The sequence below is a fragment of the Vulpes lagopus genome, chromosome 2 (assembly GCF_018345385.1).
Source record: "Vulpes lagopus strain Blue_001 chromosome 2, ASM1834538v1, whole genome shotgun sequence".
In the NCBI taxonomy this organism is placed as follows: Eukaryota; Metazoa; Chordata; class Mammalia; order Carnivora; family Canidae; genus Vulpes; species Vulpes lagopus.
In genome coordinates this window covers 161,676,906-161,700,018 of record NC_054825.1, presented here as the reverse complement: position 1 = coordinate 161,700,018, position 23,113 = coordinate 161,676,906, and the positions used below count along the sequence as shown (strand labels likewise).

The 23,113-nt window shown below is 41.6% G+C and overlaps 2 protein-coding genes across 4 annotated transcripts in view; both read left to right on the top strand.

Moving 5' to 3' along the window:
* LOC121478828 overlaps positions 1 to 4,179 on the top strand; it is a 37,931-nt gene extending 33,752 nt beyond the window's left edge. The window contains 1 exon segment of the mRNA XM_041734199.1: positions 89 to 4,179. Coding sequence (XP_041590133.1) covers positions 89 to 2,040 — 1,952 coding nt within the window. The 3' untranslated portion in view covers positions 2,041 to 4,179.
* Positions 4,180 to 8,634: 4,455 nt separating this feature from the next.
* Positions 8,635 to 22,667, top strand: LOC121484455 (zinc finger protein 350-like). 3 transcript variants are annotated; one of them, XM_041743754.1, is made up of 6 exons: positions 8,868 to 8,882; positions 10,171 to 10,230; positions 13,047 to 13,234; positions 13,609 to 13,735; positions 14,902 to 14,997; positions 19,543 to 22,667. In XM_041743754.1, exons 3-6 carry the CDS (start codon positions 13,220 to 13,222, stop codon positions 20,898 to 20,900), a joined length of 1,596 nt encoding a protein of 531 aa, XP_041599688.1. In that variant the 5' UTR covers positions 8,868 to 8,882; positions 10,171 to 10,230; positions 13,047 to 13,219; the 3' UTR covers positions 20,901 to 22,667. The 3 variants fall into 3 exon arrangements, with proteins under 3 accessions (XP_041599687.1, XP_041599688.1, XP_041599689.1); XM_041743753.1 differs by lacking the exon at positions 10,171 to 10,230 and having other exon boundaries at positions 8,635 to 8,882; XM_041743755.1 differs by lacking the exon at positions 8,868 to 8,882 and having other exon boundaries at positions 9,640 to 10,230.
* Positions 22,668 to 23,113: the final 446 nt, after the last annotated feature.

Below are 23,113 nucleotides of genomic sequence, written 5' to 3'. Positions count from 1 at the left end.
CTACCCCCACATGAAGACATATTTAGTTTTATTCTAAGCCAAGATTATGAGAGATTACAGAATGATTCATTGTTCCTTTCTCTCCTAGAAATCAGGAAAGCTGATGATCCTCTGCAGTGTCACTTGCAAAATCGAAGCATTCAGAAGAGTGTGGAACAATGCTATGAACATAATACATTTGCAAATATTCTTAATCAGAGTGAAAGTCATTTCCTGTTAAAGCAAAATTATATGTTTGACTTATGTGAAAAACCTTTAAAATCAAATTTAAGTTTTGAAAGCCAGAGTATAAACTCAAAGAACTCTACTGAGTTTAATGAAAATGGAAAATCCCTTCTTCATTCTAACCATGAACAATTTTATAGTGTAATTAAATCTCCTGTAAACGTAAAACCCATCAACAATACTTCCCAGGTTTTTAAACAGCAGAGAACTCACAACATGCAGAAATCCCATGTATGTGGTGAATGTGGGAAAACCTTTGTCATAGTGTCTCAGCTCGTTGATCATCAGAGAGTTCATACTAGAGAGAAACCTCATGGGTGCAATCTGTGTGGGAAAGCATTCTCTAGAAAGTCCAGGCTAACTGAACATCAGAGAATTCATACAGGACTGAAACATTATGAATGTACTGAATGTGACAAAACATTCCTCAAGAAATCACAGTTCAGTATACACCAGAAAACTCATTTGGGACAGAAGCCTTATATGTGTAATGAATGTGGGAAAGCATTCATCAAGAAGTGTCAGCTTATTTATCATCAGCGAACTCATACAGGAGAGAAGCCTCATGGATGCAGCCTATGTGAGAAAGCCTTCTCTACAAAGTTTAGTCTCACTACGCATCAGAAAACTCATACAGGAGAAAAACCTTATATATGCAGTGAATGTGGAAAAGGCTTCATTGAGAAGAGACGTCTTGTTGCACATCACCGAACTCATACTGGTGAGAAACCTTTTATATGCAATGAATGTGGGAAAGGTTTCACCTTGAAAAACAGTCTTATCACACATCAGCAAACTCATACAGAAGAGAAATTGTATACATGTAGTGAATGTGGAAAGGGCTTTTCCATGAAGCAGTGTCTCATTGTACATCAGCGAACTCATACAGGAGAGAAACCCTACACATGCAGTGAGTGTGGAAAAGGCTTCACCCTGAAGAGTCCTCTCATCAGACATCAGCGAACACATACAGGAGAGAAACCCTATGTATGTAGTGTATGTGGAAAAGGCTTTACCATGAAGAGTGATCTCATTGTACATCAGCGAACTCATACTGCAGAGAAGCCATATATATGCAATGATTGTGGGAAAGGTTTCACTGTGAAGAGCCGTCTGATTGTACATCAGCGCACTCATACAGGAGAGAAACCCTATGTATGTGGTGTATGTGGAAAAGGCTTTCCAGCAAAGATACGGCTGATAGGACATCAACGAACTCATACAGGAGAGAAGCCCTATATATGCGCTGAATGTGGAAAAGGCTTCACAGAGAAGAGTCATCTCAATGTACATAGGCGCACTCATACGGGAGAGAAACCCTATATATGTAATGAATGTGGCAAAGGCTTAACTGGGAAAAGCATGCTTATTGCACATTTGCGAACTCATACTGGGGAGAAACCGTATATATGCAATGAATGTGGAAAAGGCTTCACCATGAAGAGCACTCTAGGTATACATCAGCAAACTCATACTGGGGAGAAACCATACAAATGCAATGAATGTGATAAAGCCTTCAGGAAGAAGACCTGCCTCATACAACATCAGAGGTTACACACCGGAAAAACTTCCTTTGCATGTACTGAATGTGGAAAATTTTCTTTGCGCAAAAATGATCTCATTACCCATCAGAGAATTCACACAGGAGAGAAACCATATGAATGCAGTGATTGTGGGAGAGCCTTCACTACAAAGTCAGGGCTCAATGTTCACCAAAGAAAACATACAGGAGAGAGGCCCTATGGCTGCAGTGATTGTGGGAAAACTTTTGCCCACTTGTCAATCCTTGTTAAACATAAGAGAATTCACAGATAGTCACTTTGGGATGACCTGTTGCCAGATGTAGGCCCTGAAGATAATAATAGTATGTAATGAAGAATAACAATGCAAAGAATGATATGTTTAGTGATCAATTGTGTCATATTTTATATAGATGAAAAAATTTACAAAACTCATACAATCAGCTTTGATGAAAATATTTTAGGACATTGTACATCTAAATCTAAAAAGTACAGATTGAAATAGATTCTATGAATGTGGCAGACTAAGAAAGCCTTCAATGGGAAGTAGACCCTTTTATGTTCATCATCACAGATCATGAATGAATATTTGTTATTGGTAGAAATATAACTGTGGGAAAACCTGTGCCCAGAAGTAAGACCTTAATAGATGTCAGTTCACACTAGACAGGTACTTTCCTATGGCACTAAATATAGCAGGGCTTGAAGTAATATATTTCCCAGGAAATCCATTCAGAAATAACCTAGGAACACATTCAATGTGGTAGACTTTAACAAAGTAGCAAACAAGGAAAGAAGCCTCCCAGAAGTGATGAATGAGAGCATTGTCATGTCTACACATAACAGATAATATGCCTCAGAAACATTCAGAATAGGATATTTTAGCTATATTTCTGATTGCCTTATAATTGATTATATGAATTTTAATAGTGGCAGTTTCTTTCACCATGGATTAAATTTTAACATGTAAAATACAGGGGGATTCCATACCTGTTTCATTATATATTTAACTTTTGAATTTCTCTAGTTCCAAGTTTGTTATTGCAGAATACCTGAAGTACTTCAAAATGAATATATTCATTTCATATGTATAACTCAATATGTTTAATCAAGTTTATAAGCAGCATCAATTTTGAATTTGAAATAAGTTTAGAATCACAAAAACTGGAATTTTTCAAGGATTTCCTAAGTGCTCTTCAGTCAGCTACTTCCAAAGGTAAAAATCTTACATAACCAGAGTTCATTATCAAATAGAGGAAAGTGAAATTATTATAACACTTCTAACCACAGGATTTACTTGGATCTCACCAGTTTTAACACACTCGTTTTTGTTTGATTTTTACATATAGTTTTAAGAAACTATCATGTAGGCTTGTATAACCAACACCATAGAATGTCTTGTCAACACAAACTCCCTCATGCTATCCATTCATAGTCATGTATTTCTGTGACCCTAACCCCTGGTATCAGAGACAAATTTATAGAATTTGTCATTTATAGACTATGAGAGTAGTAGAATCATTTAGCACTTACTCTTTAAAGTTGGCTATTTGACCTTGTGGGATATTGGTCTCTTCCCCTCGTTTGTAGCACCCACTCCTGAAACCTGTGTAAATTCCTAAATGATGAGTGTGCAAGGAGCATTTATTCTAATGAGGCAACTCTGGGTGGGTTTCTGGATGGCTCCTGGATGGGGACTGGTCACTGGAGAGACTAAACCATAGTTAGAGACTTAGAACTTTGAGCCCTGGGGCACCTGGGTGGCTTAGTGGTTGAGCATCTGCCTTTGGCTCAGGTCCTGATGCCAGGGTCCTGGGATCAAATCCTGTATCAGGCTCCCTCATGGCAGTCTGCTTCTCCCTCTGCCTATGTCTCTGCCTCTCTGTCATGAATCAATAAATAAAATCTTTGGGAAAATAAAAAAGAACTTTGAGCCCTACATGTCCCCCCATCCTCCAGAGAGAGGAGAAGGAAATTGAGTCAAAAATTGAACAATTTTAGGGGGCGCCTGGGTGGCTCAGTGGGTTGAGTGTCTTCCTTTGGCTAAGACGGTGATCCTGGGGTTTTCGGATTGAGCCCCATGTGGAGCTCCCTGCTGGGGGGGGCAGGGGAGAGTCTGCTTCTCCCTCTGCCTGCCAACCCCCCCAACTTGTGTTCTCCCCTCTCTTATCCTGTGTCAAGTAAATAAATAATAAAATCTTTTTAAAAATTGAACAATTTTACCTGAGGAAGCCTCCATAAAATCCACAAATAGTAGGCGAACTTTGAGGTAGGTGAACACCTTCTTGTACAGGGAGGGTAACATACCACAACTCCACAGACAGAAGCTCTGGTGCTTGGAATGGGTCCTTCCAGGTCTCACCCTATGTATCTCTTCTTCTGGCTGTTCATGTATATTCTTTATCATCGCCTTTAATAAACTGGTTCAAGTGTTCCTCTGAGTTCTGTGAGCTGCTGCCGCAAATTAATGGAACCAGAGGAGGGGGCTGGGAGAAGCTCCCACTAGTAACCAAGTCAGAAATTGGGCAGACCTGCTGCTTGCCACTGGCATATAAAATGGAGATGGGCACACTCTGTAGGGCTGGGCGCCTCACCTGTGGGATCTGACACTATGTTCCGGTAGACCGTGTCACAATCGAGTAACGTTGCAGGACACCCAGCTGGTGTCCTGGAAATCCCTTCAAACATCTGGTGACCAGAAGTGTCCTGTGGCAGGTGTGTGAGTAACGGAGACGCACAAAGAGAGGAAAATTCAACGGAGATCCAGCGAGGAGCACTCTGGGGTCTTTGCATTTGAACACCGGACTTTACGCAAACGGGCCGCACTCACGAGTTTTCTCGTGGCGCCTGCCTAACGGCTCAGGGCACCATCCGCGCGCTGTTTCTTCCAAACTCAGGAGTAGAACGCGCCCCACGCCACGTCAGGCTTGGGTAGGTTCCCGTCTCCGGAAAGTAGTTAGCTCTGCGCCTGTGACCCTTTTGAGAAGAGAGGAGGCCCCGCCCGGGTGCCCTTAAGACCGTTTCATTTCTTTCCGCCAGGGAGGGTGGTGGCAGCCATGCCACTCCAGTCAGAAGCGCCAGACATGCTCCGTGAGGAAGCGGTGGTCACCTCACAGCCGCGGGCTCTCAGGCCCCAAGCGAGGGGCGCGCGCTTCCTGCAGGACCCGAGGCCGCTAGTCTCCCTCCTGGCAGCCCTCGACGTCCCCATCGCTGGCCCGCGGGGCGCGGAGAGCCCAACAGTCCGACGCAGTTGGGAGGGCGCGCTGGGGGTCTGGCGCGCCCAACCGGGTGTGGGTCTCAAGCAAGGGGCCCGGCGGGGAAAGCGAGAACGCGCGTGAAGACGTCCCCAGCGTTTGGGGGTTTATTTGGCTTCAGTAGCGGAGGATTGCGGGCGCCGGTTAAGGCGTGGTCTTCCGAGACTGACGACGAACGGCGAATGGTCAGAGCCTGGGGCCTGTGTGTTAATTTGGCCGTGTGCAGTGATTCAACACTGGGTGGCAGGTGTGGACCCGCCATCACTGCCTCTCAGGCACCCAGGGCACCTGACAAGAAGCAGCCTGGGGGGGTAGGGGGTGGGAGGGAAGTGTCTCTGGACCAGGAGCTCTGGGGTGAACATGAGATGGAATTTGAGGTCAGTGTTGTTTGGGGAGTGCAGGGCTTGTGTTTTTTGTTTGTTTTTAAGATTTTATTTATTTATTCATGACACACACACACACACACACACACACAGGCAGAGGCAGAGGGAGAAGCTGGCTTCAAGAAGGGAGTCCGATGTGGCACTCGATCCCGGACTTCAGGATCACGCCCTGAGCCAAAGGCAGATGCTCAACCGCTGAGCCACCCAGGCGTCCCGCACACTTTAGTTTTAATTTGTAATTTCCTAATAACAAATTATGTTGATCATCATATGCTTGTTTCCCATTTTTTTGTCTTCGATCAAGTGCCTGTTCAAAGTCTTTGCTCATTTTTATAACTGAATTTTCTTGTTGACTTTTAAGAATTATGTGTTCTGGATACCAGTCCTTTATCAGATATATGACTCATGTGATGGATGCTTAAATTCTTTTTTTTTTTCCCTAGGGATGTCTATGTGTTCTAGTATGATGTGTTGAAGTCTATCTTTTTTTTTTTAATTTTTTTTTTATTTTATTTATGATAGTCACAGAGAGAGAGAGAGAGAGAGGCAGAGACACAGGCAGAGGGAGAAGCAGGCTCCATGCACCGGGAGCCCGATGTGGGATTCGATCCCGGGTCTCCAGGATCGCGCCCTGGGCCAAAGACAGGCGCCAAACCGCTGCGCCACCCAGGGATCCCTGAAGTCTATCTTTTCTCCATTGAACAGCCTTTATACCTTTGTCAAACAATTGAGTATATTTGCTTTGCATGGGTCTTCTTCTGGGATCTCTGTTCTATGTGTTTATCTTTTCAAGAATACTACATTACTATAGGTTTATAAGTCTTTTTAAGTCTTTTTTAAAAGATTTTATTTATTTATTCATTCATAGAGACACAGAGAGAGGCAGAGACTCGGGCAGAGGGAGAAGCAGGCACCATGCAGAGAGCCCGACGCGGGACTCGATTCAGGGTCTCTAGGATCACGCCCTGGGCTGCAGGCGACGCTAAACCGCTGCGCCACCGGGGCTGCCGGGTTTATAAGTCTTGAAATGCATTGATGTGAGCCCTGTATCTATGATGGTTCTTTTTGGCCAGAATTGGTATTTTCAGTGGAGATATTTTCAGTGGAGAAACCCGGCAAACATACTTTACTAGATCAACGTTAAGTCATTTTGATACTACTACATATGACGCGATGAGAAAGGGACTTCAAACCTTAGGTGTCTTTCCAAAATGCATTAACCAACCCAAAAGATGGACAATATGCAAAGGACCTGATCGGTACTCCTCAAAATAATTGAGAGATGAAAAAGACAAAAATGGTCACAGAAATGAGAAAATCAGGCAGCCCCGGTGGCGCAGCGGTTTAGCGCCGCCTGCAGCCCGGGGCGTGATCCTGGAGACCCGGGATAGAGTCCCACGTCAGGCTCTCTCTATGGTGCCTGCTTCTCCCTCTGCCTATGTCTCTGCCTCTCTCTCTCTGTCTCTATGAATAAATAAAATAAAATCTTAAAAAAAAAAGAAATGAGAAAATCAAGGAAACATGATTTCTAAATGCATTATTCTTGGACAAAAAAAAAGAGTAATGGAAAAACTTGTGAAATGTGAATAGAATCTGTAATTTAGTTGAGTATTATACAATTTTTTTCTTAATTTGACAAATGTACCATGATTATATAAAGTGGTCACATGAGAGGAAGTTGAATAAGGTATATGTGAACTCTTTGTGGTACCTTGTGACTTTTAAGTTAATCTAAATTTTTCCAAAAATACAAAGTTTACTAAAAATAGGTATAACAGGACGCTTGAGTTGTTCAGTGGTTGAGCATCTGCCTTCTGCTCGGGGCATGATCCCGGGGTCTTGGGATTGAGTCCCATACTGGGTTCCCCGGGGTGAGCCTGCTTCCCCTTCTGCCCGTGTCTCTGCCTCTCTCTCTGTGTCTCTCATGAATAAATACGATCTTAAAAAAAAAGATATAATTTATGTCAATTATATCTTTTTTTTAATAAAGATTTATTTATTTATTTATTCAGAGAGAGCAAAAGAGAGGCAGAGACACAGGCAGAGAGAGAAGCAGGCTCCATGCAGGAAGCCCTACGTGGGACTCGATCCCGGCTCTCCAGGATCACACCCCGGGCTGCAGGCGGCGCTAAACCACTGCACCACCGGGGCTGCCCTATGTCAATTATATCTTAATAAACTGGGAAAAATAGGTATAATTTTGTCACTTAATTTCCCGTTGTAAACATATTTCCATATTATAAAATGTATATTCATGTCTCTATTATTATTAGTAAGCAGCTGTAATAATATCTTGGTGAATTTGTAGGATGGTAACTAGAGCCACATAAAATGTAGGCATTAAAGTGAGGTTTATAAAATCTTCAATTATGTTGTTTCTATTTTGATCCTCTCATTATTCCAAATTGTTAACATTCTCACTACAAGATTTGTTGTAATTTTTTTTTTTCAAAAAGGAATTTATTGGGGCACCTGGGTGGCTCAGCGGTTGAGCGTCTGCCTTTGGCTCAGGTTATGAACCTGGGATCCTGGGATGGAGTCCCACGTCAGGCTCCCCCTACTTCCCCTCTGCCTGTGTCTCTGCCTCTCTCTGCCTGTCATGAATAAATAAAATAAAATCTTAAAAAAAAAGAATTTACTTATTTATTTGAGAAAGAGAGCATGAGCATTAGGGAGGGGCAGAAGGAGAGGGAGAAGCAGACTCCCCACTGAGAAGGGAGCTTGATACAAAAGTGCATCTCTTTCCGCGGAGGGGTCCTGTTCCCGAGCTACTTAAGTAAACTTACTAAGTTGCACCACAGTAACACTCAAGAATTCTTTCTTGACTACTGTGCTCAACACCCCCAAAACAACTCTGTACCGGTTGCCCAAAAATCTTTCTGTTCTTAAAAACAGCTTCTTGGAAGCAATTTTTCACCACAAGCTTTCCGTGGGTGTCCGTTTACTCCCCCCCCCCCTTTTTTTTTCGGTCCAGAGTTCCTTCCTTGCTGCATCATCCACACCTGAACTTCTACTGACTGTTCTGAAATTTCCTTTTTTAAAAAAATAGAGTGGAAAAAAAAAAAAAAAAGAGTGGACAGTATACACCCTGATCTTGTTACTTCCTGCCCCACTCGCGAACACGATTTAGCTCACACCATTCTTGCCTCCGGGATCTTGAGTCTCTGAAAATCTAGTATTTTTCACATGAGTCAACACTGAGGAAATGGGATATGAGTGGCTTCTCACTACCGCGGCCATCCCTAGCTTGTGGCCTCAAACCGCCCCTTTGCCTTGTGCACATTAGGTGTCCAAACATGGCCGCCCCCATAGCCACAGAGAGCGGGCGCGGACATATTGCCTCCCTGAAAATAACAACACATAGTTGTTCGCCATGCTTCAAAGCCTTAAGGTCTTCCTCGGCCGCCATAGGCTGACGAAAATTCGGGGCGACGTTTCCAGCAGAAGTAGTTCGCGGAAGTGTTCGGTTTAGGCTCTCCATTCGGTCTGGAGAAAATCAGGTAAGTATGTGCTTTTATTCCTTGAAGATTTTTTTTTTTTTTCCTGTTTTGCCCCATAGGAGGTTTGTTTTTTTCTCACAGGATGACATGATGTTCACAGGGTGGAAGTGGAGTAGGGTGAACCTATGTAATTATTGGGGCGGATCGATTGGGCCGAAGGTGAAAGTGAGAGGAACCGGGTGAGAGTCTGACTCACCTGACTGTGGTTGGGATACTGTTGAGGTCATTAAGACGGTTTAGGGTCTGTAGAGACCAACCACCGTGTCCAAGCTGTCGAGAGTTTGGGTTTCTACAGATCGGTCCACTTGTCGGGGGTGTGGGTGGTGCAGATCATTTACGATGATATCAGCGTCTGGTTCTGGTGGGGGATTTAATTTGGGGCTCAGTGATGTTGGGGCCTCGAGTGGATGCTCATCACATCAGGGTGTTTGGCCCGGGTTTCAGATTCGTAAGGATGTGTGTGATCAGTGTCTGGTACAGAGACACGCATGTGAGGACTGATTGAGGTTCCAACCTCCCCTGCTGGGACAGAGGCTGCAGAGCCCAGAACAGTAGTTCAAAACCTGGTGTGTGTGTGTATGTGTGTGTGTGTGTGTGTGTGTATAGTTTGAAACCCTCTGGTTGTGTGTGTATGTTTATAGATCGAAACCCTTTTGGGTGTGTGTGTATGTTCGTGTGTTTACCCTTGTGTGTGTGTGTGTGTGTGTGTGTGTGTGTGTTCGTGTGTATTTAAAGTCTTTGTCCATAAATAAATAAATAAATAAATAAATAAATAAAGCCTTTGTCCAGGGATTGAGTAACTGCTGATGGAGGGACTAAACCGCCAATCCCGTCCCCCATCTGTTAGGCGTTGTCTATGTCTGCTTTCCCGCGGCAAAGGAAGAATTGAGTCCTTGTGACAGAGATTTAAAAAATTTATTTATTTATTTATTTATTTATTTATTTATTTATTTATTTATTTATTTGAGAGAGAGAGCAGAGAGCACAAGCAGGAAGTGGGAGGAAAGAGGGGCCGAGGGAGAAGCCGGCTCCCCACTGAGCGGGGAGCCAGACTGGGGACTTGATCCAAGGACTCCGGGATCATGACCTGAGCTGAAGGGAGACGCTCAACGGACTGAGCCACCCAGGCGCCACGTGACAGAGATCTTAAAGTTGAAAATGTGTAATATTTATCCCTTTGCAGAAAATGTTGTCAACCTCTGAACTCCCCTCTTACTACTACATAGCAGCTGTGAACATGGTTGCTTACTTGCCTGACATACATTCACACTTTGTTCTTTGCTAACAGAATTTCCATTTTGTTTAGTATCCGTCCCTCCTAGAAGGTGACCCACATCTCAGTTTATTAGTAAGTACTGGTTGGTTTTAATCATGGTGGTTCCAATTCCCATTGCTAATGATCGAATTTCTGTGAAATGTGCAATTCTAGCCAGATATATGCAAAAACCTGCTAGTGGTTTCTGGAGGAGCATTTTCTCTCTCTCTCTGTGTATTTTCTCTCTTTTATATTAGTAATTCTTTAAATCTTTTTCCGGGTCCCTGATGATACTGAGTATAACCTTAATTTTCATTCCAGTTTTCAATGTTTGTAATTTATTCTTATCTCCATGCATTGGGTCTACTCAGCAATTAGGTGATAGTGGACATACATGTCCAATTGTTTACCCATAAAATTCACCTGCTATATTGTCTGGAGTTAACATGTTTTCAGGAAGGAGGGTTAGATCATAAAATTATGAATTCATCCAGGTTTAGTGACCTTAAAATGTTCATAGCATTTTTTCAAGATAAAAAAAATGTCTATTTTACCTGAGTGATCCATTTCACTACAAATGGGTATGTTTTATTGGTCTTTTTAAAAAAATATCTTTATTTATTCATTCATGAGAGATACACAGAGAGAGAGGCAGAGACACAGGCAGAGGGAGAAGCTAGCTCCATTTAGGGAGTTTGACATGGGACTCCATCCCGGGTCTCCAGGTACACACCCTGGGCTGAAGGTGGTGCTAAACCTCTGAGCCACCGGGCTGCCCTTATTGGTCTTTTTAAAGAACAGACTTTTGGCGTTGTTGAGCACTTCCATTTATTTGTTAATTTAAAAGATCTACAAGTTAATCTGTATAAAAGTAATATATTTTTATATAAAGCCATCATTGCCCAGGTCAAGAAACAGAGTGCTGCCAGCACCCATAGGTGTGCTGTGAGCCTCTTCCCAATTATATTGCATCTTCACACCCAAGGGCAGTTAATCGTCCAGTTGTTGATAATCATGCACTTTAAGCCTTTTCTTTACAGTTTTGTCATATTAAAAAAATCATTCCTAATCGTATTTTATTTAGTTGTGCCTATTTCTGTGTGTCAGTGTAATTATACTTTATGCATTTTTATTATATTTTTTATAGTTTATTTATTTTTTAAAAGATTTTGTTGATTCATAAGAGACACAGAGAGAGACAGAGACACAGGCAGAGGGAGAAGCAGGCTCCATGCAGGGAGCCGGATGTGGGACTCGATCCCGGGACCTCAGGATCATGCCCTGGGCGGAAGGCAGGCACTAAACCGCCCAGCCACCCAGGGATCCCCTTTTATTTATTTATTTATTTATTTATTTTTAATTTTTATTTATTTATGATAGTCACAGAGAGAGAGAGAGGCAGAGACACAGGCAGAGGGAGAAGCAGGCTCCATGCACCGGGAGCCTGACGTGGGATTCGATCCCGGGTCTCCAGGATCGCGCCCTGGGCCAAAGGCAGGCGCCAAACCGCTGCGCCACCCAGGGATCCCGGGATCCCCTTTTAATATGTTTTGATTAAAAAGTCATCTAAGTGCATTGCAGTTGCCCCACTTATTCTCAGTTTCTTATTCTCTCTCTCTTTCTTTTTTTCCCCCCTTGTTTTGGATGAATTTCTTGTCCTTATATTTCCCCCTTCTGTTAGTATGAAAATTATGTACATTAAGACAATTGTTAGATTTCATCATGACACTAGAGATTATATACAGCATAGAACCTTCTTTTGTCAAATTCTTATGTTAATTGGTACTTTTATACTCTTCTCCAATGATACAAGAATCTTTTTTTTTATAAATTTATTTTTTATTGGTGTTCAATTTGCCAACATATAGAATAACACCCAGTGCTCATCCTGTCAAGTGCCCACCTCAGTGCCCGTCACCCAGTCACCCCCAACCCCCGCCCACCTCCCCTTCCACCATCCCTAGTTTGTTTCCCAGAGTTAGGAGTCTTTCATGTTCTGTCTCCCTTTCTGATATTTCCCACTTATTTTTTCTCCTTTCCCCTTTATTCCTTTTCACTATTTTTTATATTCCCCAAATGAATGAGACCATATAATGTTTGTCTTTCTCCAATTGACTTATTTCACTCAGCATAATACCCTACAGTTCCATCCATGTCGAAGCAAATGGTGGGTATTTGTTGTTTCTAATGGCTGAGTAATATTCCATTGTATACATAAACCACATCTTCTTTATCCATTCATCTTTCGATGGACATCGAGGCTCCTTCCACAGTTTGGCTATTGTGGACATTGCTGCTAGAAACATCGGGGTGCAGGTGTCCCGGTGTTTCGTTGAATCTGATACAGGAATCTTACAGCACTTCAACTTCACTTTCCAATTTATTTACAATATTCTGTATTTTTGTTTTTTATCTATTTAAAACATCCTAAGATATCATAAGACAATAATACATAATTTGTAAGCCAAAGCCTCTGATATGCCCTGTACTTTGGTTTTCAAACTGAAGTGCTTGTACTCACAGACTGTACAAAAGATTTGAAGAGGTACCTGAGCACTCATGGTTTAAAGGAAAACAGTGCTCCATACTCTCCTTCTGTCTTATCTGTTTTATAAAAGTAATCTGCCTGAAATTCCTCTTCTCCTGAGGCATGATGTTGGGGTATATCTCGTTTTCCTCTTCTCATGTCACACTCACCCCACTTACATATCACAGAGTGAAGGAAAACCTCCACTGGATTCAGAACCTCAGGCTTTGTTGGCCAGAAGAATAAACTTTCTGGGGCATCAAATAAAGGGACATTTGGTAGTACTGTGGGCATGTGTTAAAGTGTGTGCTCAGGAGGAATGACAGCATCTGGGCCCATAGGAAATGCACCACTCAGACTACATTGTCTCCTTAACCCATAGGTCCTGATGCCCCAGGAGCAAAAGGATCATTTGAAGGAGGAAGAAGTTACAAGCTGTGATGTCAGTTTTTATGGAGACACACCTGACCAAGACAGATTTCTGAAGAGAAATTTAGAGTAGATCCAGAAACACAGAGCTTCTCCACTGCCAGCTGTGTTCAGAGAGCAGAAAAAATGATCCAAGCTCAGGTGACTTTGGTTTATTTTATTCTTTCCTTTGTTCCCTAATAGATTTGGAGAGACCTGTAAAAAATCAGTTCCGTTAATCTGAGAAGCATATATCCTTTGTCTGTCATATACATATGGATAGTGTTTTTAGGTTAATGAGAAGATTAGACTTTTACATGTTATAGAAACCTCTCAATGGATCAATGGATGGATGACTGAGTGCACAATTACCAAATATTTAATTAGGCATTTGCTTCTTCCACAATGTGTCAAAATAAAAACCCTGCTAGATGTCTAGAAACAACCTGTAGAGTGGAAATAAGCAGAAAAATTTTAACATTTCTTCTGTATCATCAAAAAGACAATCACTTCATTAGAGAACACTGTTATTACAGGAATCTCTGACATTTGATGATGTGGCTGTGGAGTTCACCTGGGAAGAGTGGCAGCTTCTGACCCCCTTTCAGAAGGACCTGTACCGGGATGTGATGTTGGAGAACTATAGGAACCTGGTGTCAGTGGGTGAGGACAGCTGCCCTGTGTCACTTAGAGGGTCCCCATCAGTGCCCTTTCCTTTTTTGCTTCTTAAAGCTCTGTAGTGTTTGTGTTGCTCTGAAGTGAGATTCTTAGTGCCTTCCCTGGCTCCAGAGACATGGGTATCTTCTCCCTTCTCCTGAGTTCAAGCCTTTACTTTGTACATATGTGATATATATATTATGCTGTTTGTATATATCATACACATATATATGAAATATATGTATTTTTGGTTTTCATCTTGAATTTTAGCACAAGCTCCTATAACGGTTGTGATTTTCTAAGTTATAAGAGGGTAAAGATAAAATGGGTGTCTTTTGTTATTTATATAATAAGACTCAACTACATTTGAGTTTATGTTAATGAAGTGATTTTTAGAAACCTGCTGTATAACCCAAGGATCTGGTCTGGTTGCCAGGGGAACCAACCATTGTTAGAGGGATGGAGTTCCATCTCACTTCTGGAGAGGAGAAAAGAGCTGGAGTTTGAATCAGTCACTAAAGGCTAATGATTTAATTTAATTAACCATGCCTACTTAATAAAGGCTCCATAAACACCCAAGAGGACAGTTTTAGAGACCTTTTGAATTGGTGAACAAAAGAAGGTATGGGGAAAGTGCTCAGGGAGGGCAAGGAAGCTCCACACCTCTTCTCATATACCTTTTACTCTGTATCTCTGCCATTGGATTGTGCCTGGGTTTATAATAAACCAGTAATGTAATAAGTAAACTTTTTCTGAGTTCTATGAGTTCTTCCAGCAAATTAATTGAACCAGAAAAGGAGTCATGGGAATCTGTGATCCATACATATTCTATCAAAAGCTCAGGAAACAACTTGGACTTGTGATTGGGGAAGTCTGAGGGGAGTGGAGAGATTGTGCAGTCTTGTGGGAGTGAAGCCCTAACCTGTTAGATCTGAAGTTATCCTGAGGTAGAGAATGTCAGAATTGAGCTAAATTGTTGGACACCCAATTGGTGTCTTTGGGTGTCACAAAATTCTTTGGTGTGTGAAAACCCCATGTGTCAGGGGTCAGAAGTGAAGTACTGTAGTAGAGTATCAACAGTAGAGGACACACACAGTGCAGTATGTTTTTCCTTTATGTTGTGAAAATTGTTTTGTCCTTAAGCTTAGCCTTCTGTCATTTCACATGAACAGGTTTTCACACCAGTAAACCAGATGTGCTCTCCAAGTTGTACCAAGGAGAACCAACATGGACAGTGGAAAATGAAATCCCCTGTCGAACCCGTTCAGGTGAGTCAGAGAACTGGAGGGGGCCAGAACTGTAGAAATCATATTCTAGTTGCTCAGATAAAAGGCACAGCTGTGAGAAGGTTTGAGGGTCAGTAGGCAGTGCCTCCCTGTGTCTCTCTCCTGATATGCAACCTCTTTTGCTTTGTAGGAATTTAGAGAAAAATGTGCCTTTTACCTATTCTGGGATCTAGTCCAATTTTATTTTATCTACATCTTAAATTTTTGATTGTTTGCATAGTTCTCTTTTTGTTAGTATTCTCAGATCTTTTCTTCTTTATGTTCTTCTACCTTCCTTGTCATTTAAGTCTACTGTCCAAAAGTCTCTCTCCAAAGAGAAAACTGAATTCCTTACTGTTTTCTAACTATTGCACCTTTCTGTCCCATTATTAATGTTGATTTTTCCTTCCTAACCTCCTTCCCATCCTGGATGCTGTGGCCCCAAAATAAACTGGTTTTCGCTGTGCCCTTGTCTTCACTTTGAGGTCCTCCAAAGGTTCTGTTTTCCATTTTCTCATTGGGTCTCCTAACCTTTCAAACTTTCTTTTTTTAAACCTTATTTATTTAAGTAAACTCTACACCTAATATGGGACTCCCACTCGTAGCCCTGAGATCGAGTCACATGCTCCTCCCTGAGCCAATGAGCCACCTCAGATTTTATTCTAATAAGCTGAGCTTCTCCTATTCCCTGCAGGAGACTCTCAAATTGACATCTCCCCAAAGTGATCCAGCAGACTTTAGTTCTGTGTAATCCACTCATCCCCCTGGCAACTCTCCTGAGAGCCCAAGAAGTGCAAGGAACTCATATCATCTTCTTTCCCAGAAACCCCCCGTAAGTTTAGGTTCTTCTTTTTTTTTTTTTTTTTTTTTTTTTTTTTTTTAGGTTCTTCTTTACTCCTGTGATTCTTAGAGCCTGGCCATCCCAGCATTACCTTAGATGTTCCCTGTCTGCAGAGCTCTCTTCTTTAAAGGAGTCTCTTGTTCATAAATTGCAACTAAGAAGATATTTTAGCATCCTCCATTCTTGCCTAAGCCAGATCAAAACTCCTTTCTACTTTGATTTAATGCCTTTGTGTATTTATTAATTTTCAACTTTATTCTTGTTCATTTTATTTATTTTTTATTTATTTTTTATTTTTTTTATTTATGATAGTCACAGAGAGAGAGAGAGGCAGAGACACAGGCAGAGGGAGAAGCAGGCTCCATGCACCGGGAGCCTGACGTGGGATTCGATCCCGGGTCTCCAGGATCGCGCCCTGGGGCAAAGGCAGGTGCCAAACCGCTGCGCCACCCAGGGATCCCTCTTGTTCATTTTAGGTGTTGTACTGTACAAATGTTGTATGTTGTAAACATACAATACAAACACACAACATACAAATGTTACATTACAATACAATACAAACATTACAACATACAACATACAATACAAACATACAACATACAAATGTTCAAATGAAATGAACATTTCATTTCCCTAAAACTTTTATTTTTTTTCCATCATATTCTGATGACATTAGGTCCCAATTAACAACATTACCTATCATATAACATGAAATTCTTCTTTCTGTGATCTCTTCATAACATATTATCTTGCTCAGAGTTTCATCATCTTTCCTACACTCTCCCCACTGTATTCTGTACATGTGATTGCTTCCTTCATTCATTCCTTTCAAAATTATTTTTTTGATAGCTCAGCAATGTATGCTTGAGGGTAAGAGCAGTGAGAAAAACGCATACAAATAGACCAAGAACTTTCATTCTAAGAGAAGTTTTCAAAAAATTAAAATAAACAAATGAATCATAAGCATAGGGGGTGAAAAATACTCTAATAAAAATTTAGTCACCATAACAGAAACATAGAGGCTTGATCTCCGGTTTAGGAATGGAACACCCCCCCCCCCCGATATGGAGCCTTAGAGCCAACCGGTGAGAGAAATTAGCAGGCTACTGGATTTGGAAGTGTTTCAAGTAGAGAGCATAGCAAGTTTAAAAGCAAAAGCCCAAAGCAGAGCATAGTAAGTTTAAAAGCCCAAAGTCCTTAATGAGAAACATTAAGGAGCTATGTGGACAGAGTGGAGTGTGCTGTCGGGAACATGATGGAAATAAGACCAAAGAGGCAGTAGCAGCAGGGGGAAGGGAGAGTAAGATCAGTCAAGTAATCCATTTCAAGGAATCATGATTTTACTTCTAATAAGGTGAGAAGGGATGCCTGGGTGGCTCAGAGGTTGAGCATCTGTCTTTGGCTCAGGGCGTGATCCCGGAGTTCTGGGATTGAGTCCCACTTCGGGATCCTTGCATGGAGCCTGCTTCTCTCTCTGGCTATGTCTCTGGCTCTCTCTCATGAATAAATAAATAAAATCTTAAAAAAAAATGTGAGAAAACATGACCTGTTCTTGAGTACTGGAATGACATGAAATAATTATGTTTTCAAAGAATCCTTTTGGCTTTTGTGTAGACAGTAGTGGGCAGGGGTGCTATATAGGAGGTTGTTGCACAACATGATAGTAGGTTTCTTGGCTTTGGTATGGGTGGAGGGGGAAGTGTTGGTCACTGTCTGGATGTAGTCATTACAGAGGGCAGATGAAATTCTACATTATATATGGGCTGCATGAGATGAAGGAATGGATGGAGGTTGAAGGTAAGGCTCTGGGGGTGAAAATGGCTATAAGGAACATTGAAACAATATGACTGAATAATGAGTGGTTGGCCTTGGCTATGATTTGGGGAATAGGAAATCCTTATTAAGGTACATTTGGAAAAAAAAAAAAGGTACATTTGAGCAGGTAGATGAGGAATTTCAGTAGGCTCCTTGGGTAAGGAACGTTCCAAAGTAAAAGTGGAAAGTTCAAAGGCCTGGGGCAGCAGTGTGGTCTGAAGAATGAGAAGGTCAGTGGGGGTAGTGGCTGGGGATTGGGGTAGAAGGTCACATAAGGGCCTTTCAAGGACATGGTAAGACCTTGACTTTATTCCTCTTGAGATGAGAAAACTTTAGGGAGTTTTGAGTGGAGGAGGCTTGACATGATGTGATTTATGTTTGGAAGGTTCACTTTGGCTGTTCTCTAGAACGTAGACAGGAAGCTGGCGGGGCAGGAACAGGAAAGCCAAGTAGGAGGCTGCTGCTATAAAACAAGAAAGCGACTGGCTTCTGTGAGGGTGGAAGGCATTGGTGTTGGTCCAGTTCTGGTTATGATTATAAAGAGGGCAGGCAGCATTGCTACTGTGTGTAAGTGAGAGACAAATGACAGGAGATGCTGAGAAGTTCTGTCCTGGTTAAAGGGAAGAGTGGAGGTGTCATTCACTCTGATGGAGGTGATATGTGGTGGAGGAGATTTGAGATGGGAAATCAGGAGTTCCTTTTTGGATGTTACAGGTTGCATATGCTTGGAGCCCAGCATGTATAATTATCATTTCTCCCCAAGGCCAACCATGACAATGAATCCTTCAGGGAGGCCTGTCTTCCTCCACAGTGTCACTTGATTTCTTGCATCTGTCTCCATCTCCATTGCTCCTTCACATCAGTTTTCACAACATGCAGCTGTTTTCCTTGTGTGTTGCTTTTTATTTTTTATAAAGATTTTTTTAAAAAATTATTTATTAGAGATGGGGGGAGAAAGAGAGAGAGTGAGAAAGACAGAGGGAGGGAGGGAGAGAGAGGCAGAAACACAGGCAGAGGGAGAAGCAGGCTCCACACAGGGAGCCTGATGTTGGACTTGATCCTGGGTGTCCAGGATCATGTCCTGGGCTGAAGGCGGTGCTAAACCTTTAAACCACCAGGGCTGCCCTGTTGTGTGCTTCTTTGACCTTTATAGTTTTATTAAACTGCAGTGTAGGCTCCCTGAACATGAGGACTCTGTGTGTGTCCCCAGCTTGAGCACCATGTCCCGACAGTGGTCCTCAGTAAGGATTTGTGAAGTGAATATAAGTCTTCCTGTCACCAGTTTGGATGAGGTAGGCCTCCAACCTGTGGTCTGCTGCTCATGGTAAACTGCATGTAGTGAAATACACAGGCTCTGTATGTTTTGTAAGGCCTCATTTAGAAATCAGTCAGATCTACATTTGTTTATTGTGAATGATCTAACTTTGTTTTAATACTAACTACTTTTATCTTTTGGGTTATCTATATTATTTTATCTGATGTGCAAGGAACATTAAATGTGGAATTTTATTGATACTCTAATTTCATAGAGTCATCACTACATAGGCATATGACATCAAAGGAGTCTTTTTTTTTTTTCCCCAAAGGAGTCTTTTTTTTTTTTTAAATTTTTTTTTTTTAAATTTATTTACAATAGTCACACACACACACACAGAGTGAGAGAGAGAGAGAGAGAGAGGGAGAGAGAGGCAGAGACATAGGCAGAGGGAGAAGCAGGCTCCATGCACTGGGAGCCTGATGTGGGATTCGATCCCGGGTCTCCAGGATCGCGCCCTGGGCCAAAGGCAGGCGCCAAACCGCTGCGCCACCCAGGGATCCCCCAAAGGAGTCTTTTAATCGTGTTTTGTCCAAATCAAGATGATAAATGAATTCATTATTTCTTTGTTTTCTAGAAATCTGGAAACTTGACTATTTGCCAGAGCACTTACAAAACAAAATCATGGAGAATAATCTTGAACAATGGCATGAACTTAAAACATTTGAAAATAATGTTCATCAGAGCACAACTCATTTCATGTTAAGGCAAAATCATGATATGTATGACTTATATGGAAAAACTGTGAAGCCAAACTTAACTTTATTTAGCCAGAGCAGAAGCTGTGAAATAAAGAACCCTGCAGATCTTACTGGAGATGGAAAATCCTTTCTACATGCTAATAATGAACAATTTCATACTAAAATTATATTCCCTGAAAGCAGAAAACTTATCAGTACTAAGTCCCAATTCATCAAGCATCAGAAAAAGCAAAAAATAGACAAGACTCATGTATGTAATGAATGTGGGAAAGCCTTCATCAAGAAGTCATGGCTCACTGATCATCAGATCATTCATACAGGAGAGAAACCCCACAGGTGCAGTCTGTGTGGGAAGGCATTCTCCAGAAAGTTCATGCTCACTGAACACCAAAGAACACATACAGGAGAAAAACCGTATGAATGCACTGAATGTGGCAAAGCCTTCCTGAAGAAATCACGGCTCAATATACATCAGAAAACGCATACAGGAGAGAAACCATATATATGCAGTGAATGTGGAAAAGGCTTCATCCAGAAGGGAAATCTCATTGTACATCAGCGCATCCATACTGGAGAGAAACCTTATATATGCAATGAGTGTGGGAAAGGCTTCATCCAGAAGACATGCCTCATAGCACATCAAAGATTCCACACAGGAAAGACTCCCTTTGTGTGCAGTGAATGTGGAAAATCCTGTTCCCAGAAGTCAGGTCTCATTAAACATCAAAGAATTCACACGGGAGAGAAACCCTTTGAATGCAGTGAGTGTGGGAAAGCCTTTACCACAAAGCAAAAGCTCATTGTCCATCAAAGAACTCACACAGGCGAAAGACCCTATATCTGCAATGAGTGTGGGAAAGCTTTTGCCTACATGTCCTGCCTCGTTAAACATAAGAGAATACACACAAGAGAGAAATGTGGAGATTCAGTCAAAGTGGAAAATCCTCCCTCAGAGAGTCATAGCTTATCACAGACCAGTGGTGCCATGCAGGGGAAAGACCTTGTTAATACAGTGACTATGCAAGTGCCTTCTGTGGCTTGTCAGACGCCATTACACATCAGTGGGCTCTTAGCAAATAGGAATGTGGTCATAGTGGGACAGCCTGCAGCCAGATGTGCACCCTCAGGAGACAACAGAGGATCTGCACAGGACAGAAACCTTATGAATGCAGTGAATGTGGTTGTGCCTTCAGTGGTTAATTATGTCCTATTTTATGTTGCAGAAAACCAGTAGGAAAAAAACTCAGAAACATTCTGTGTGGAGAAGGGTTGCACAAAAGTTTCTAGGTCATATTATGTCAGAAAAGTATATTCAGAGAGAAACTGTAAATTCTGAGGCTGGGGAACGCTTGATCTCATCCTATTAAAAATATGTATTGATACACAGGCGTAATGTGATGTTAACTCAAATACACACCTCAGTTGCTCCATTTATGTCTGTTAAAGGAATGAAGGAAGTCTTAGTTCAATAAGTGGAGGAAATAGGTGAATTTTAAAAACTCACAAGTAAGTGTGCCTGGAATACTGCTATGAATGAAAAATCAGGAAAGGGATAATATTAGGTGGGTGGGATATGGGGCATGTATATAGCAATTCGGTATCTACAGGCCAAGGTAAAGGATTAATTGGAAACTGTAAACTCTTAGAAGTTTATTTTATGCAGAGGCACTTAATGAAACAGCAGCCTTAGGTTGAGTCAGTTCATTCATTTACCGAATATTTGTTAAATACTCCCTTTGTACTGGGTTTTGTTTGAGGAGCTGAGGATACAGTGGTGACCAAAACAAAGAGCCCATGGTTTCTTGGAGAGAGCACTGAGGTAACTGGATTATTTTTTAGTGGTACATTTACTCAGCTTATCTAGTAAGAGGATGTAAATATCTATACTAGGTGAAATACTGTCTTGGTTCATCCTGGCTGTTATAAGACCATACAGTAGCCTGTATGGCCTACAGAGAAAGAAATTTATTAAAAAAAAAAAGTGCAAAGTTCCTCCATAATGAAAGTTTCAAAACTTTCTAAATGACATATGATAAGTCTTGAATAAATAATGAAAAAAAATTATTTCTGTTTTGGAAGCTGCAAGGTCTAAGATCAAGGTGCTGGCATATTTGGTGTCTATGGAAGGTCGGCTTCTTGCCTCACAGAAGGTACTCATCTCATTGTGTCCTCACATAGGGGAAGGGGAGAGACATTTTCTGCGATGTCTCACAGGGGTACTAATCCTATTCATGAGTGTTCTATCATCATGACTTAATCACATCACCTCTTAAGGACCCACTTCTAAATACCATCATATTTGTGACTAGCTTCAGTATATGAATTTGGGAGGGGGATACAAACAGTCCACAGATGATAATGGAGTACATAAGTCCCCTCTTATATGGGGGATATGTTCTAAGACCCCCAGTGGATGTCTGAAGCTAGGATAGTACTGAACTCTATAGTTTTTTTTTTTTCTTTTAAGATTTTATTTATTTACTCATGAGAGACATAGAGAGAGAGAGAGGCAGAGACACAGGCAGAGGGAGAAGCAGGCTCCACGCAGGGAGCCTGACGTGGGACTCGATCCCGGGTCTCCAGGATTGCACCCTGGGTTGAAGCTGGCGCTAAACTGCTGAGCCACCCAGGCTGCCCTATAGTTTTTTCTTATACATACACATCTATGATGAAGTCTAGTTTATAAATTAGACATTGTAAGAATTAACACTAAAACTAATAATAAAATAGAACAATTATAACTGTATACTATACTACATACTGTAATAAAAGTTATGTGAATATGTTCTCTCAAGACATTTTATTGTCCTGTACTCACCCTTCTTCCTGTGATGACGTGAGATGATAAAATGCCTATGTGATACGGAGTGACTTGTAGGAATTGTGACTTAGAGTTAGGCTACTGTTGATAGGATCATCTGCTTCCGGACCACCTTTGATTTCAGGTAACTGAAACCCCTGTAAGTGAAACCATGAATAAGGGGTGACCACTGTAATTAGTTCAAGGGATTGTGATAATTTCTTGTTAAAGGGGTATATTACTTCAGTGGAGGCAAGGACTCTTATTAAAGGACTTTAAAGCACCATAGGATTTAAGTAAGTTATTATTATTTAAAGACTTTATTCATGAGAGACAGAGAGAGGAAGAGACATAGGCAGAGGATGAAGCAGGCTCCCCACAGAGCCCAATGCAGGACTCGATCCCAGGACCCGGGATCACATCCTGAACCAAAGGAGGCAGACATTCAACTATTGAACCACCGAGGCATCCCAAGTAAGTTATTTTTTTTTTAATGTCCATGTCTTAGCTTTCCAAGTAGATTGAAAATTCCTTGTTTTTTTTTTTTTGCTATTTAAATTTTAAAGTTTTATTATTTATTTATTTTTTAAATTTTATTTATTTATTCATGAGAGACACAGGCAGAGGGAGGAGCAGGCTCCATGCAA